Source organism: Leuresthes tenuis, unplaced genomic scaffold, assembly GCF_036924035.1.
Source record: "Leuresthes tenuis unplaced genomic scaffold, fLeuTen1.0.hap1 SCAF_12, whole genome shotgun sequence".
Taxonomy (NCBI): domain Eukaryota; kingdom Metazoa; phylum Chordata; class Actinopteri; order Atheriniformes; family Atherinopsidae; genus Leuresthes; species Leuresthes tenuis.
Genome location: NW_027325366.1, coordinates 32,078,695 through 32,095,292, shown reverse-complemented (window position 1 = coordinate 32,095,292; position 16,598 = coordinate 32,078,695). Strand labels below are relative to the sequence as shown.

Genomic DNA, 16,598 nt, shown 5'->3' with positions numbered 1-16,598 from the left:
ACTGAAGGCTCTGCCTCCCATTCTGCTTTTAGGGGCCTGATAACTGAAGGCTCTGCCTCCCATTCTACTTTTAGGGGCCTGATAACTGAAGGCTCTGCCTCCCATTCTGCTTTTAGGGGCCTGATAACTGAAGGCTCTGCCTCCCATTCTGCTTTTAGGGGCCTGATAACTGAAGGCTCTGCCTCCCATTCTGCTTTTAGGGGCCTGATAACTGAAGGCTCTGCCTCCCATTCTGCTTTTAGGGGCCTGATAACTGAAGGCTCTGCCTCCCATTCTGCTTTTAGGGGCCTGATAACTGAAGGCTCTGCCTCCCATTCTGCTTTTAGGGGCCTGATAACCTGCAGCCTGAGAGCAAAGTGCTCTGTTGGGGAAATATCCAACTGTGAGATCTTTAAGATGTGATGGAGCTCGGTCATTAAGAGCTTTATATGTGAGGAGAAGAATCTTAAATTCTATTCTGAATCTAACAGGGAGCCAATGAAGAGAAGCTAAAGCTGGAGAAACATGATCTCTGCTGTTAGATCTCTGGCTGCAGGGTTTTGGATCAGCTGGAGGCTTTTTTAGAGGAAGAAAGTAATAATAAATAATTCCAAACATCACCACAAAGGACAGTACGAGGACTTTTAGGGATGAAGAGGGGGGGTCATCCAACTCTTGGGTCTAATTTGGACGGCTGGATGACCTTTACTCCCTAATCCCTGATAGGAAGGAGGCACCTTAGCTCTGAGGGCGCGATCACAGCAAGTGAAACCCGACCCGAACCCGTTGTTCTGTGATGATGTTAACCGGCGGCTCTGCTCTGCAGGTCATCAGCGCCCACAACCTGCCCAAGCCTCAGGGGTCGGGCGCCAAGGGGGAGGTCATCGACCCGTACGTGGTTCTGGAGCTGCACGGCGTTCCGGCCGACTGCGCCGAGCAGCGGACTCGCACGGCTGCTCAGAACCAGGACGACCCGCTGTTCGACGAAACCTTCGAGTTTCAGGTGAGCTGAAGCGGTCGAGCTGCTGATCGAAGCCTGAAACCGCCGTAATAAATTATATAAATGGCTGAAAAATCCGTTTATACGATGATAAACGCGCAATAATAAAGTTGTAGGAAGAATTTTAAACTGAGTCCATTTAAACTTGTGTTAAAGTTGCTGTTTTTGATTTGATTTGTTACTTAAATTTGAATTTATTTAGTGTTTTCCTGATTGAAAAAGAAAGGTTGAAGCCTTCTGAGACACTTTGGACTTAAATGAGACAGAAGAACGTTCAGTTAAATTAAATTAAAGTTAAATATTATTCTTGTGTTACTTTCCTTTAATAATCAACCTGTTTATTCCCTCCTAATCATTTCTTTCTTTTCTTTTCTTTTGATCTAATTTTTGTCATTGAAATTAAAAACTGAGGCTCAGAATAAATAAACTTTTTGGTTATTTTTGCCATAGCTTCATCTTTAACTTCATTCATCATCATATGAACACATTATTTAACCATTTATCCATCTTCAGTTCTGGTCCTGCACAGATTTAATCTCTTAAATCTTCTTTTTAAACCTCCCCAGCGGTCAGTGATTCTGCTGCTGAAAGTGAAAAAGCTCTTTTGTTTCATCTAATACTTCCTTAATGTTTGATCCAGCTGTGGAGTAGAAGTAAAAGCTGCTGCACCTCCAGCTGTGAAGGTTTCTGAACTTATGTCCATGAATGCCTCAGCTCTGACGTTTGATGACTCGGGACCGAAGGTAATGGACCCCCCGCCGACACTTAGCACCAATCAGCCGGTGTTCTGGATATATTTCAGGAAATCAACCACTGACTGGGTCAGAACCTTCCCAGAGGGAGTCCAAGCTGTGTCTGTGGGCTTCTTTGATGAATGCTTCAGCTGTTCGGTCAGTTCTCCGGCTTCCTCCCATCCTGTAACACGTCAGGTCAGGTTAGGTGGCGTCTCTAAACTGACTGCCCTGTGATGGACTGGCTCTCAGTCTCTAATTCATCCCAAAGGTGTTCTATCGGGCTGAGGTCAGGTCAGTCGGGTTCTTCCACACCAAACTGGCTCATCCAGGTCTTTATGGACCTTACTTTGTGCCTCATTTGTCATTAATGCGCAGTGTGTTGTGTGCTGAACAGCTTTATTTCCCACTCTCAGGCCTCCTGGCTGCGAGCTGCAGGCTGAAAAGGCGTCAAACTTCCCCTAATTTGACTTGTTTTATGGTGCGTTCAGGTGCAGCTTTGACTTCAGTTGAAGAAGCAGCTGATTGATAAGCTGATGCTCTATTACAGGCGTTAAAATTGCACTTTAAGCCTCAGAACTAAACGGACTCCTTTGTATAAATGCTGCGAACAGTTTGGGATCAACGGCCATTTGTTGTCGTACCTCTGAATAAAAAACCAGATCATTGGCATCAGCAGGTAAACAAACGCGGTCGTGGCTGCTCTGCTGAACACCGCCCGAGTTACCGAGCAGGGAACAGACGAATAACTCACAACGTCCTCACAGAAACACGGGAGAAGGCTTCCAAGGATCTGTTCTGGACCTGTTAAGACCCCTGACAGATGGGGGGTTTATACAGCTCAGATATAAACACACAGCAGTCGTGGATAAATAGAGTTAGTGGACAGGTTCAGGGTGAAGTGAGCCCCGCCTCTCGGCCAATGGCAGCTGAGACGGCCTCCAGGGTTTTGCTCATATTTTCTGGTTGAAACCTTCCTGAAATGTGACCTTTACCTTTCTGTACCCTGGAGTCGGGGCCTGAACAGGAGTGACACGTGTCCTCAAGATGTTTATGGCTGCAACTAAACAGACTGTTACAGAGCACCCCCCCCCACAGCCTGTCAAGACAATTAACTCCATCTGCTCGATGACTAAAACTGACCTTTATTCTGCGTCTTCCAAAAGAAAAGGGGCAGTCGGTGCATTCGAACCCCAGACGTCGTTTGTTCTGTTTAATATAAATATAAAAGAAAGTAAAAAAAGACACAGATGAATTCAAAGATTAACCCTTTAACGCCTGACCCAGGAAAGTTAGAAGGCCTGGCTCTCAGTCTCTAATTCATCCCAAAGGTGATCTATCGGGCTGAGGTCAGGTTCTTCCACACCAAACTGGCTCATCCGGGTCTTTATGGACCTTGCTTTGTGCTCTGGTGCCATCTCCAAACTGTTTCCAGAGAGTTGGGAGCATGAAATGGTCCAAAATCTCTTGGTATCTGAAGCATTCAGAGTTCCTTTCACTGGAACTAAGGGGCCAAGCGCAGCTCCTGAAGGACAACCCCACACCATAATCCACCCTCCACCAAACTCTACACTCAGCACAATGCAGTCGGACAAGCACCGTTCCCCTGGCAACCGCCAAACCCAGACTCCTCCATCAGGTTGCCAGATGGAGAAGCCTGATTGGTCCCTCCAGAGGAGGCATCTCCACTGCTTTAGAGTCCAGAGGCGGCAGCTTTACGCCACTGCATCCGACACTTTGCATTGCCCCTGCTGATGTAAGGCTTGGATGCAGTTACCATGGAAACCCAATCCATGAAAGCCTTCTACGCTCTGTTCTGGAGCTAATCTGAAGTTTGGAGGTCTGCAGAAAGTTGGCGACCTCTGCTCCTCAGCATCCGCTGAGTGAATGCTTCTTATTCACAGCAACATGCTTCTCCAGCTGGAGGCTGATGGGACCCAGAATGTAAAAGGGATGCAACAGGAGGCAGAAGACGCGTTTCAGAATGTGTTCAACGGGGTTTTGACCACGTTTTTACCACATGGGGATGCATAGGTCTCAGAAATGAACGTGATACCTTCAACATTATCCGTTACTTTTGAAACACCAGCTCCTTCATTAATGATGCTTTTCATGCACCTGCACGCAGCTCCTGATAATGATCCTGTTTACACACTGATAAATATTATTTAGAGGCCTGTTTGATTGGTGTGCCCCCCCCCCCAGAGCTCCCATTTGAGCGAAAAAGAGCCGGCGTCTGAAGCACGTTGTGAGTGATGTCATTATTCTCATCTAAATGAGCACAGAGTGTCGCTAAAAGGCAGAAAATCTCCCTTTAATGTGCGTTTAAAGGAGGGGGGAAATGTCAAAAACAGAGGCGGGTTTACGCCTGCTCCCCCGCCGGCTCTGCATCTGAGTGAGAACAGATCCCAGGGGCTTTAATTGTGGGGGGGGTCAACGCCGTAGAGATTTAAATGAGGTGTTACCGTGAATAAACCGATGTACGCGGTGGATTTATTATATGAGGCAGGATTTGATGACTTGCTGATTGGGCTATTTCACCGCTGAGTCCTGCGTGAGCGCGGCTGAGCTGTAATGACAGGCTGTGGCAGCTGATATGTGCACCGTGCGTGTGTGTGTGTGTGTGTGTGTGTGTGTGTGTGTGTGTGTGTGCGTGCAGGTAAAATGCACCTCCACAAGGACTAAAAAAAGACAGGAGTAATACCTGTAATCAGGAGACGGTAATTGCGCCGGCTGTTTGGCAGGAGACAGACATTAAATGAGATCTGAATGGATGATTTATGTGTCTGACTGTGTGTGTGTGTGTGTGTGCATGTGAGTGTGCATGTGAGTTGCAGCTTCATCTGAGCTTTAACCTGAACAACTTCTGTTGTGTTCACACTTTTATTTCAACTCTCCTGGCCAGGACAGACCAAGGAAAGTTTGTGTTTTCATCACCACAACGACTCCCTCTGGACTCATTCTTCTTCTGTGGTGCTCACAAAGAAACCAAACAACATCTGTCTTGTCAGCAGCTGGACCTCATCTGTCAGCTGCGTAAACGTACACAGACACACAGTGTGATGGAGGAAATGGAGGCTGTTCGCTTTGAACTATCATGTCAGGTATCGGTTCGACTGTGAAGCTGCAAAAGGAAAAGATTTAACCGGCGGATTCAGACAAGCCGCTTTCCTGGTTTCTGTTTTTCTTCTTCTGTTTCATTTAGAATCAAAGTATTGAAACGTTTCAGTTCAATCTGCAGCAAAACGATTATTCAGGTAATCGATTATTCTGTCGATTAATCAAGGAATCGTATTTATCTCCTGCTCCTGATATTGACAACCGGACTATAGAAGAGCAGCTATTAGCTTTCTAGCTAACATCCAGCTGTGTTCACATCTGTTAGCTTCTCTTTTACTGTCTCTGCTTTAAAACAGCTCAGCCAAACAGTTTTAGTTTCCCTGGAACCTGCAGAATGTGATCCTTCAACATCATGGAAGCTGCAAATAAAATGAAAAGACGTGTTGGAATGATGAGAAATGTTAGAAAACTCATTATAAAGTGCAGGAAAGCTCATTTTACATGTTGGAGATGGTTGTAGTTTCAGTAAAGCTTTAATAAGGTCCTTATTATTGGGTCTGAGGTCTCACACTTACATTAATAAGAAGCCACAGTCTGCCCTGTGCCGGCGGGGAGGAAGTCTCCGGCTCTGCTCGCCTCGTTAGCGTTTGAACGGTAACCTGAAGCCGGGCGGCGAGCTGTGGGGCAGCGCGCCCAGAAACACGCGCATTAGAAACACGAGCCGCCGCACAAACGCAGCGGCGGCTGAGAGTTCCAGGTGAGCTGAAGCGGTCGAGCTGCTGATCGATGCCTGAAACCGCCGTAATAAATGATATAAATGGCTGAAAAATCTGTTTATACGATGATAAACGCGCAATAATAATGTTGTAGGAAGAAAGAAGAAGTTCTGCTTTAATTTTAAACTGAGTCCATTTAAACTTGTGTTAAAGTTGCTGTTTTTGATTTGATTTGTTACTTAAATTTGAATTTATTTAGTGTTTTCCTGAATGAAAAAGAAAGGTTGAAGCCTTCTGAGACACTTTGGACTTAAATGAGACAGAAGAACGTTCAGTTAAATTAAATTAAAGTTAAATGTTATTCCTGAGTTACTTTCCTTTAATAATCAACCTGTTTATTCCCTCCAAATCATTTCTTTCTTTTCTTTTCTTTTGATCTAATTTTTGTCATTGAAATTAAAAACTGAGGCTTAGAATAAATAAACTTTTTGGTTATTTTTCCATAGCTTCATCTTTAACTTCATTCATCATCATATGAACACATTATTTAGCCATTTATCCATCTTCAGTTCTGGTCCTCCACAGATTTAATCTCTTAAATCTTCTTTTTAAACCTTCCCAGCGGTCATTGATTCTGCTGCTGAAAGTGAAAAAGCTCTTTTGTTTCATCTAATATTTCCTTAATGCGTGATATATAAATACAAAAGAAAGTTAAAAAATACAGATAAATGCTGTTTGGTTTAAGTGTCTGAAGCCGCCGCTCGTCTGTCTGAATCACTCGTCCTCCAGGCTTAAACCGCCGCACAAACGCCAACAATAACACAGCAAACTGAGAGCCGTCGATCTCCTGAAAACTCTCAACGCTCACAAAACGGCGTGTGGTCGAGGCGTGGCGGCAGATTATGATTCATAGATGTGATGATGTTCAGCGTGGAGCTAAAAACCGAAGAGCCGCTGATTCTCTCCGTGAAAATACTGAAACTTCGTGGTCAGACTGTGAGCTGCGGTCATTCTTTAAAGGCGTCCTGAACCTCCCTGAAGTCAGAAGAAGTGTTTTCAGGAAGGACCTCTGCAGCTCTTCTTTATTTCACGGTCAAACAGCTGGACTGAAACATCTGGATAGAGCACAAAAGAAGCAGCTCGTCAAACTCACTTCGAAGACTAAAATAAAAAAGATAAACTGATCTAATTTTTCTCTTCATTGGAGCATGAACACAGGAAGCTAAGGAAGCTATTTCTGTGTGAATATCCACATTTATTTGATATTATTTTACAGATTTGTTCTTGTCGTGGCACTCTTAACATTCCATAAAGGCACTTAGTGGTCACTGGCGTCTCTTTGAATCCTTGAAAAGAATACGTAATCACCCTTTAATGGGCAGCTGAGGCTCTATATCTTCACAGGGTGGGTGGGGGGGTCTCATCTAAAGGTCTGTTTCACGTAAATCCACTTCTGCTTTTAAACGTAGCATAAAAAACTCAGACTTTACACTAAATAAGAAGCTGGATGTTCTCTGGGAACCGAAGGAGATGTCAGGGCGGATGATGTAAGAACTGAGATCCAGGCTGAGATAATGTTGTTTCTTTGCAGCGTTCGGTTTGAAACTGATTGAATTAACTGTCACAGAAGCTGCTCTGCTCAGCCACAAATCTGCTGCTGAAAAACTGACAAAAACAGCCCAAACCGGAGCAAACTGGACTGGATGCCCTCAGAAATACATTGAAATGCACATCTACTCACCAGGAATATCTGGACTTCACAGACACTCCACAGTCTGCGGTCTGTTGGGCTCTTCCATGCATGAAACTCCAGCTTTTTCTCCCTCAACAAAGTCCTCATGCACACCTTTAGGTTTCTATAAGCTGTGAGGACACTCCTGGACATAATCCACTCCCCACTGTGCTTTCCACCTGAACTAAACCTGGCTGTAACCTTGGAGGAGCCCAGAAATCATTCTTCAGGTTCTCTCAGGCAGAACCAGGAGAGGAAACGTATTAAAAGACTTCATTTTGACCTGTTTTCATAGATGTGGCTACACTCTTTGAACGATTTGACTTTATTTGGCTTCTATTTAAGAGCAGCAGTTTAAAACAATCTATTTCCACCTGGATTTAACTCTTTGAGTCCCAAAATAACACAATTTATCACATCCTGAAACAATTTTATAAGAAAACAAAAGAATAAGCAGGAAAATCTGATAAAATGGTATTTCTTCATTCATGTATCATTTAAAAATGAGCCAAAAAGCATCAATTTGTGTCAAAACGATGTAAAAAAGAAAAAGTTCTGCCCTCATCAGCTCCATCGAGTCTAAAGTGAACAAAAATCACATATAAAGTGCATTAAGTTTACTCACTTCTGACTAAATGAAGTGTTTTCTTGGCTGTTAATGTGTTTAATAACTAGTTTAATACAGATGTACTAAAGATAAACGAGGAGTCGGTTCCATAAATCACCTTTTCTGTCATTTCAAGTCAAGGTTTCACTTTTAAGTCTTTTTTTATTTCTTTTAAGGGTCACAGAAGTGACCTTTAGCTTGACCTTGTCCACTTACACCCGTGACCTCATTCTGTGGGTCACGACCCAGATCTGCGGCCACAGGCCAGAACAATCGAACCCCGATCCTGGTCGCATCCCTTCAGTCCAACTCGTTGGAGGCCCCCCGGGCAGAACCAGAACTCTCTTGAGAGACTGAATATCTCCCATCTGGACATGTCTGGGAGCATCTCGGGATCCCAGGAGGAGGGTGATAAAAGGATAAAAAAGTGACATCCTAACATCCTGTTATTGTTTATTTTGTCTTGTGATTTAAATAAATGTGCCATAACCCACCAGAAACATAATCTATTACACTCGTGAGCTTTTCTATCGTCTGAGACCTTGTTGTTTAAGATCACGGTTAAGGCAGTAACTGTGAGGCCAAGCATGAGTGTTGGCAAACAAAACCGTTGCCATAGAAACTGAAAGAAACCCCCCTAAAATGCAGTGAAGGCACTTGGTCGTTTTCCTTCACTAAGGACACATTTTAAGAGATTCTGCGCGTCACCTTTCATGCTCAAAGCCACATCTGAACCCTCAAACAGCTCCCAGTCAGACCGGCCCTCGCAGAGATGGATGTGGCAGACATACGGCGGACGTGTGTTCTTCACAGTCTTGGCCCGAGGCGGCGGCCTGGACTCCAGTTCATGACTTCTGCTCCTTCATCCATCAGCAGCCTCTCCAGCCCAAACCAGAGCAGCCTCATTTGTCATTAATTCGCAGTGTGTTGTGTGCTGAACAGCTTTATTTCCCACTCTCAGGCCTCCTGGCTGCGAGCTGCAGGCTGAAAAGGCGTCAAACTTCCCCTAATTTGACTTGTTTTATGGTGCGTTCAGGTGCAGCTTTGACTTCAGTTGAAGAAGCAGCTGATTGATAAGCTGATGCTCTATTACAGGCGTTAAAATTGCACTTTAAGCCTCAGAACTGAACGGACTCCTTTGTATAAATGCTGCGAACAGTTTGGGATCAACGGCCATTTGTTGTCGTAACTCTGAATAAAAAAACCAGATCACTGGCATCAGCAGGTAAACAAACACGGTCGTGGCTGCTCTGCTGAACACCGCCCGAGTTACCGAGCAGGGAACAGACGAATAACTCACAACGTCCTCACAGAAACACGGGAGAAGGCTTCCAAGGATCTGTTCTGGACCTGTTAAGACCCCTGACAGATGGGGGGTTTATACAGCTCAGATATAAACACACAGCAGTCGTGGATAAATAGTGGAGCGAGGGCCAAACCTGGTGTTTCACAGTTTACGTTTAAACCTTCCACCATTTTCTTCTACAGTGGAGAACATTGGATACGGGACAGATTTATTTAACCATGTTTGCAACATTCATTTAATTGCATTAAAGAAACTGAGAGTATTTCTGACTAAAACTGCTGTGACTTCTCTACGCTGGAGCCTCTTTAACTGAATAACGGAGATATAAAATGGTGAATTAAACATTCTACACTCATATTACACCTCTTTAACCTTGTCTGGGTCCTTCTAAGTGTTTTACGTATCTCTCTTTAAACTATTCACACTCTTACAGTGCTTCTTATTATATATTTACGCTCCTAATACAGCACGCTGTGCTTCTTCTCTGCCATAAAACATCGACAGACGTATCAGGGATCAAGGCGTAGTGGTCATCTAACATTTCATCTGGGGCTTTTCAGGGCTTTTGGCTGGCTAGATAACCACTTTCTCCTTGATTCCTGGAAGAAAAGTGGCACTTTACCTCTGATCAATAGGGTCAGTTTCTGTTAGAAGTCAGATTTCCAACTTTGGATATAAAACAATAGACAAAGACTTTTCTTTGTCAAGTTTAGAAAGGAGAAACTTCCATTTAACAGATGAGCAAAAAGCAAGAAAAAGAGGTTTGACTTCCACAGAGCAGCGAATATATGCTGATTTGAACCATTCACTGAATTAAATTTGATCAATATTAGAGGCCCAAAGCAAAGTTTATTGCTAGCTTTTATTGTAGTTTTTTGTTAGCTTTTGTAGTTTGTTAGCTTTTATTGTAGTTTTTTGTTAGCTTTTGTAGTTTATTGTTAGCTTTTATTGTAGTTTATTGTTAGCTTTTATTGTAGTTTATTGTTAGCTTTTGTAGTTTATTGTTAGCTTTTATTGTAGTTTATTGTTAGCTTTTGTAGTTTATTGTTAGCTTTTATTGTAGTTTATTGTTAGCTTTTGTAGTTTGTTAGCTTTTATTGTAGTTTTTTGTTAGCTTTTGTAGTTTATTGTTAGCTTTTATTGTAGTTTATTGTTAGCTTTTATTGTAGTTTATTGTTAGCTTTTGTAGTTTATTGTTAGCTTTTATTGTAGTTTATTGTTAGCTTTTATATAGCTTGTTTTATCTTCATTTGTAAGTCGCTTTGGATAAAAGCGTCTGATAAATACAGAAACATAAACAGTTATTGTTTTCTGTATTTTGAGTTATTAGTTTGGCTTCAGACCTTTGAAATGTGGCCTTCCATGGCTGTTTAAGGGTTAAAACTTGGTTCCAACCTTCCAATTATTAGCAGATTATTAGTTTTTACTTGATATATCAGTTTAACATGCACACGTGTGCAGGAGTTATGTTTCCCAAGTGGAATAAGAGAGAAAAGCAGAATGCAAATATCAGTTTGGGTTGAGCTGCCGGAGCATCAAAGGCGTGTTTCTCCTGCACACCGGATGAATATGCAGGGTCACACTCCCAGCCTCGCTGTCCACTTCTTCTTTGTGTTTACATGAGTGGGTGTTTGTAGCCTTCTTAGCTGTGGGGAAGGTAAAGTCCTCTGAAGGTGTGATCTGAATATTTCAAACGAAGCTCTGCTCGTCGTTCCGTGTAATTAACAGAAATGTTGCATCTTGGAGGCTTTGTGAAGCCATCTTTAAATATGATTGCTGTGACCAACCGATCGTCCTTTTAATGAAGCGCAACTTTGTCAGCTAATAAGGTTTCATTTAATGAGTCTAAACCAGGAGCAGATGACACGTAAATGCTATGTTGGCAGTCCATGTCAACAGGTTTGAAGAGGAAAGCATGTTGCTTTTTACTCTTTAAACCGATCAAACATCCTGTTTTATAGGAGGGATAAAGATGAGATTGTAGTGATTATGTTTGTTAGCTTTGTCTCAAAATCCGAACACACACTGTTTCATTTGTTTTTTTTTAGATTTGATGTCCTCCAAACATTTTCAGGCTGCAGCTCTCTCCATCTTTGTGTAAAGTTGCCATGGTTACAGGTGTTATTGTGTTCAGTGGTGAGGTTAATGGAAAGGCTCAGCTTCCCCCTTTTTATGAATGTCAGCTGCTTCCTCTCCATCGCTGGTTGTGATTTATATACAGTTAACCGCCACAGCAAAAGAACGGTTCACTCGTTCGGGATTTATATTCATCGGGCTCAGCTGTTCTGTGCCAATTCAAGGCAATTTGAAGACCAAAGATGCCGCCTTCAGTGTAACTACAGTTGATGCAGCAGTTTAATGATGCATCAACAAGTGTTTAGAAGTGTGTTAGTGATTATTTAGCGTGTTAGCACTGGCTGATTAACAGCTAATGTCCTGTCTTCAGTGTTTTTCATTTCTTTATACAGATTTAATAATAACATCTAGTTATTGGATTATTTTGGTAATATTAGGTCCGGTTATCAGTAGTGGAGTTCCACAGGGCTCTATCCTTAGCCCACTTCTTTTGCTCTGTACATCATTAAGTTCTGAGTGGAACAAAAAGAATGCAAAAGGTTTTTTTATCTCTTTAACACCAAATAACAGAATACAGGTTAAACTGCATTCCAGTGACAGGTGTTACTGTGTGTTTGTTGCCAGGGTTTTATTTTTGCGCTGGTGCACAGCAGACAGGATTTCATGTCCCAGTCTTGTTTCCTGTGTGCAGGTCAACATGCCGGAGCTAGCCTTGCTGCGCTTCGTGGTGTTGGACGACGACTACATCGGAGACGATTTCATTGGCCAGTACAGCGTGGCCTTTGAGTGCCTTCAGCCCGGCTACCGTAATGTGCCCCTGCTGGGCCTGGCGGGAGACCCCTTACCCCACACCAGCCTATTTGTCCACGTGGCGGTCACCAACCGGCGAGGAGGAGGGAAGGCCTATCGGCGAGGGCTGTCTGTAAGGAGGGTGGGGCGGCGAGGGAGGGAATACGTCACGATGAGGCACACTGGCATCAAGGTGGTGGACGAGACCTTCAAACAAGCAAGTGGCCCCGTCAAAGAGGCGACGGACCTGCGGGAGGATGCTCAGGTGAGACAGGAAGTGGGTGGAATTGTATGATGTCACCGCTGATTTTGAACATAGAACACAATCTTTACATATCTTTTATCTCTAATTTTAAACGGCCTCTGAATGCAGTTTGGAAGCAGATTATTTTGTGTTTTGTACATTATCAGATTATTGCTGAGTTAAAGTGTGCATTTCATTGAATACAGGTTGGTGGAGTTTGGGAGGACTGAATGCTGTGATTTCAGAAAGTTTTGTGCCATCCAGCAGTCGATATCATCACAAACTGTTTTAAGGGCTCACAGTGAAAAGTACCAGAAGAAATGTAGTTTTCTGTGTGGAGACAAAAAAAACATCCATGACAGTAGATTATCTGTGAGATACAGTATTGACTTTAGTCAGTTTTATTTCTATTGCATGTTTAAATGCAACAAGATTGAGCAAAGTTCATCAGTAAAATCAGTAAAAAACAACCTGATGGGACTCAAACTGGGGTAAAAAAGTGAGTTTTCAGTTGGGATTTAAAAGACTGAAGTGCAAAAATAAAGCGGCAGGTTATTTCATAGTCAGCGGGCAGCCACAGCAAACACTCAATCCCCTTTACTGGCTTCACTGGATACAACGGTTTCCACTTTAGATTGGGATGTTTTTTCTAGAGAGAAAGTTTTTCTCGTCATCAGCACTTCAAGCAACACATTTTCCTGGATGCCCATTGGAGGGATGTGTGGGTTAGAAAAGCTCAGACTCTACCTGAGATGTGTCTTCGGGGTGAATAAGAGGAGGAGGAGGAGGAAGAGGAGGAGGTGGCGACAAAGGAAGAGTCAGTGAATAGAGTGGAGGAGGACAATAAAGCTTCTATAAATACCAGCAGAGGTGGAGGCTGGTTTCACAGCACCCACCAGCTTATCATTGAATACGAACATGTACAGGTGGGCAATGTGAGAAGAGTCACGTCTGTTATTAGAGCTGAATAATATATATATACTACAGAGCCATAAATGTATTAGAAACAACCCTGTTTTGTGCTGTTTCAGTGTTCCTGTGCAGAAAAACACGTCCATAATGAGAGGTTTTGTTGTGAAAGTCCTTATCAGACGAGCACAGACTCTTACTTTAACTCTGTCCAGCACCTTTCCCAGGTAGCCAAAACGGTTTGGCTCAGTTTTGGTACAGTTTCAAGAACTGGCCGGTGTCCCGGTGCTGAAACTCAACCAGGTTCGTAGCTTGCCCAGATTCAGGTCAGAGCACATACACACTAACTGGCTCACGGTTGCTGAGCTGCTACCAAAATGCAGCAGAGTGTGCCGTCACTTGGCCGTGGTCGGCCCGGTTCAGCTGGCTGGGCGAGCTGCCGTGACCTTAAACAGTAACTGGGAGCCAGGGTTTGTTCAGTCTTTTTGTCCACTGGAGTTTAGTGAGGAAGATGATGCAGCTAATGCAGCTTCACATAAATATGAAAAGAAGAAAATGTGCAGCTGTTAGCATCTTTAAAGAGGACATATTGTGTAGAAATCCCCAAAACACAGCTCTGGTATTTATTTAGTTCCCCTTTGTCTGAAAGTTCCTGATTTAACGAGCCGTTCTGATTTTCATTTCTAAAGTACGTCACTCCTTAAGTTGACTCCGCCTCCTCTGCTAAGTCCCGCCCCTTCACATCCACCCTGCTGGACGGATGAAGCCAGCTTCTGGTGGAAATGTTCTGCTGTCAGCTGCACTGAGGAGCATGCATCTTCCATCCAGCAGCAGCCTCAGAGGATATAAGAGCCCAGTGGATAAACTATATCTGAGGCTAATGTTCCAGCAGAGTTAGCTAAAGACTGTGAATGTGCAGCAAACACTTTTCATCCCACTGGTTTAACAACTTGGTCCAGTTCAACGCTGGACTGAAGGAACTGAGCCACAAAGAGGATCAGTTCCAACTCTCAGAGCCTGAACTTCAGAGCAGGGAAATGGAAGCATCTGAGAAATAACTCCTCATGGTTTATTTACTGATTTATTTCTTCCTTTAGCAGCAGCTAACGCTAACAGCTTAGCTAATGAAGATGACGTACACCAACTTCTAAGGAGTTACTGCTGCTCCTTTCTGAAAGATGAACATTATTGTTCCCACATTACTTTGTTAGCTGAAGCTTTCTAGTTGAACGGTTCCGTTCTGTAACTCAGACAACCTGCAGCTGTGTTTAAGGTGTGTTTCCAACACAACACCGGTCCTCTCCTCACTCTCGGTGTGCTAACGTTACATTATCGGCATGTTTCTGATAAAGATGGAGGTCTCCAGGTACAATTGTTTAATGAGGTTAATATATCCAAAATGTTTAAACGCAGTAATTAACGGTACTCATGCATTACTACGAGTTACGCTGTGCACATCTCCAGCTTGGTCCATTACTGTTGATGAGAAAGCATTGTTTGCTAGCATCTGCTGCTAACTTACAGCTAACTGCTAACTTACAGCTAACTGCTAACTTACAGCTACATGCTAACTTACAGCTAACTGCTAACTGTTTCCCTCTGGGATCAATAGAGTAACTATCTGTATCTATATATAGAGCTGGAGTGTTTCTGGTCTGAAGGAACAGATTAATTAATCACTGGATGCCCAGTTTTTAATGGCAGTAACACGGTTCAGACAGAGAGCCGCTGTGCTTAAACCAACAGGTATTTTAATACATCTCAATAAGACCTCGGAAAATTGTGTTAAAAAGGGCAGAATATATTTTAAAGGAAGTCAACAAACAGCACCTCTCTGGTTGCATTTCTGTTTCCAACTATCAGGAATTCATGGTCCTCATATGATGCAACAGATGCAACAAACTCTTCTTTAGCAGTTTTGGTTTATAATGAATTGCTCACCATTTTTTTTCAGGGCAGACATTTTGACTTCAGGAGGAGAAAGAGAGATGGAATTAAGTAGATTAGTTAGGTTTATATCCATTTCAGTGCAGGAGTAGAGGAGAGTAGTGACCTGTGATGAAAACCTGTGCTGTGGGAGGGATGTTGCTTCCCACATAGCTTTGGCTTCCAGTGCAGATTTAGACTTTGACGAATTCACCTGGAAAATCAAGACTGTAATGTAAAAATCCTCCTCAGTATGAAGCAGAGAGCTTTCCGCCTCCATGTCAGACACCATCCCCCTCAAACCCACACCCACACAGCGAGTCATGCAATAAAAAACACTTTGCTCGCTCACCTACAGCTCTGAATGTCTCTGCTTCAGCCTCGTTGTCCTTTCCCTCCTCTCTGTCTATCTCTGCCACGAGTCCAGCTGTGCGCTCATCTGCCAGGGTCAGTTATTATCCATCACGCCTCTCCTGCTGTGTGTCACATGCACACACACACTCGCACTTCCATGCAGGTGGAGCGTGATAATCGTCCGTCCTATTGTGGCTCCGTCAGGTGGTAAAAATCATGCAGTTACATGACAACGGAGGGTTTCTATTTATGCTAAAATAATAGTTTCCCTTTGTTGTGAAGTGACCCAGAATCCCGACACACCTGCAGAGGCTAAAAAACACTTTGATTCATGCTGTGTTGTTTCCTCTTGTCAAATGCGCTTATGTTAAGACCGATTTCACTGGATTAGGTAACTGCCGTACTGATTTAATTCCACAGAGGACAGTGTGTATATGAGTGAGAGGGGATGTGTTTGGCTTTTTCAACTTTCCATCGCGGCCTTTCTGCAGGATGTGCACTTTTGGGGCTGGATAGTTTAGTGGTAAGATTGCCACCTTTCATGCAGGAGACCTGGGTTCAAATCCCCTGCATGAAAGGTATTACCTCCAGTAGGGGTCCTTAGGCAAGACCCCCTTACCCTATCTGCCTACCTGTAAGTCGCTTTGGATAAAAGTGTCTAAATGCATAAACATTTTGATCTAAAACTGTCCCCTCTGTCTTCTTGTTTCCCCTCTCCAGAGCTCCACCGCCAGTTTCAAAGAGCAGTGTGGGCTCCCCACTGTGGCCAAGCTGAAGCAGTGCATCCAAAGCCTGGCCACCAGGCTGCAGAGCCCCGAGGGCCCCATCGGGGCCACCATGGTGCTTAGGGACGGCTACCCCTTTCTGGAGCCGCTGGTCAGCCTCTCGGAGACGACTCGCAAACTGCTGACTGCCTACGACTCGGTCAGTATCAGAGAGAGCGTCCACGTTCATGCATGAGAGCAACCGTTGTGCTATTTAGAAAAGTCTGAGGTTTGAGATGAATCATCTCTGAATCACACCACCAGCACATTTTACAAGAAACCGCGATGGAGGCTTCTCTGGAGGTGTTTTCAGTCTTTATCGCTCCTCTCTTAAAGAGTTTCTGTTCTTTTAATTTACCCCAAATATTCTTCAGTGATTCATTTAATAGCTTTATCCCTCAGAGT

General features: G+C 43.6%; 2 protein-coding genes across 3 annotated transcripts in view; both read left to right on the top strand.

Annotated features, from left to right (window-relative positions):
• LOC140319785 (MOB-like protein phocein) overlaps positions 1–16,598 on the top strand; it is a 220,084-nt gene that overhangs the window by 133,054 nt on the left and 70,432 nt on the right. The window lies entirely within an intron of this gene.
• plcl1 (phospholipase C like 1) overlaps positions 1–16,598 on the top strand; it is a 101,058-nt gene that overhangs the window by 69,419 nt on the left and 15,041 nt on the right. For both annotated transcript variants that reach the window (XM_072397548.1, XM_072397549.1), the window contains exons 7-9: positions 806–982; positions 11,899–12,261; positions 16,150–16,353. In XM_072397548.1, coding sequence (XP_072253649.1) covers positions 806–982; positions 11,899–12,261; positions 16,150–16,353 — 744 coding nt within the window. The remainder of the gene's footprint in view (positions 1–805; positions 983–11,898; positions 12,262–16,149; positions 16,354–16,598) is intronic.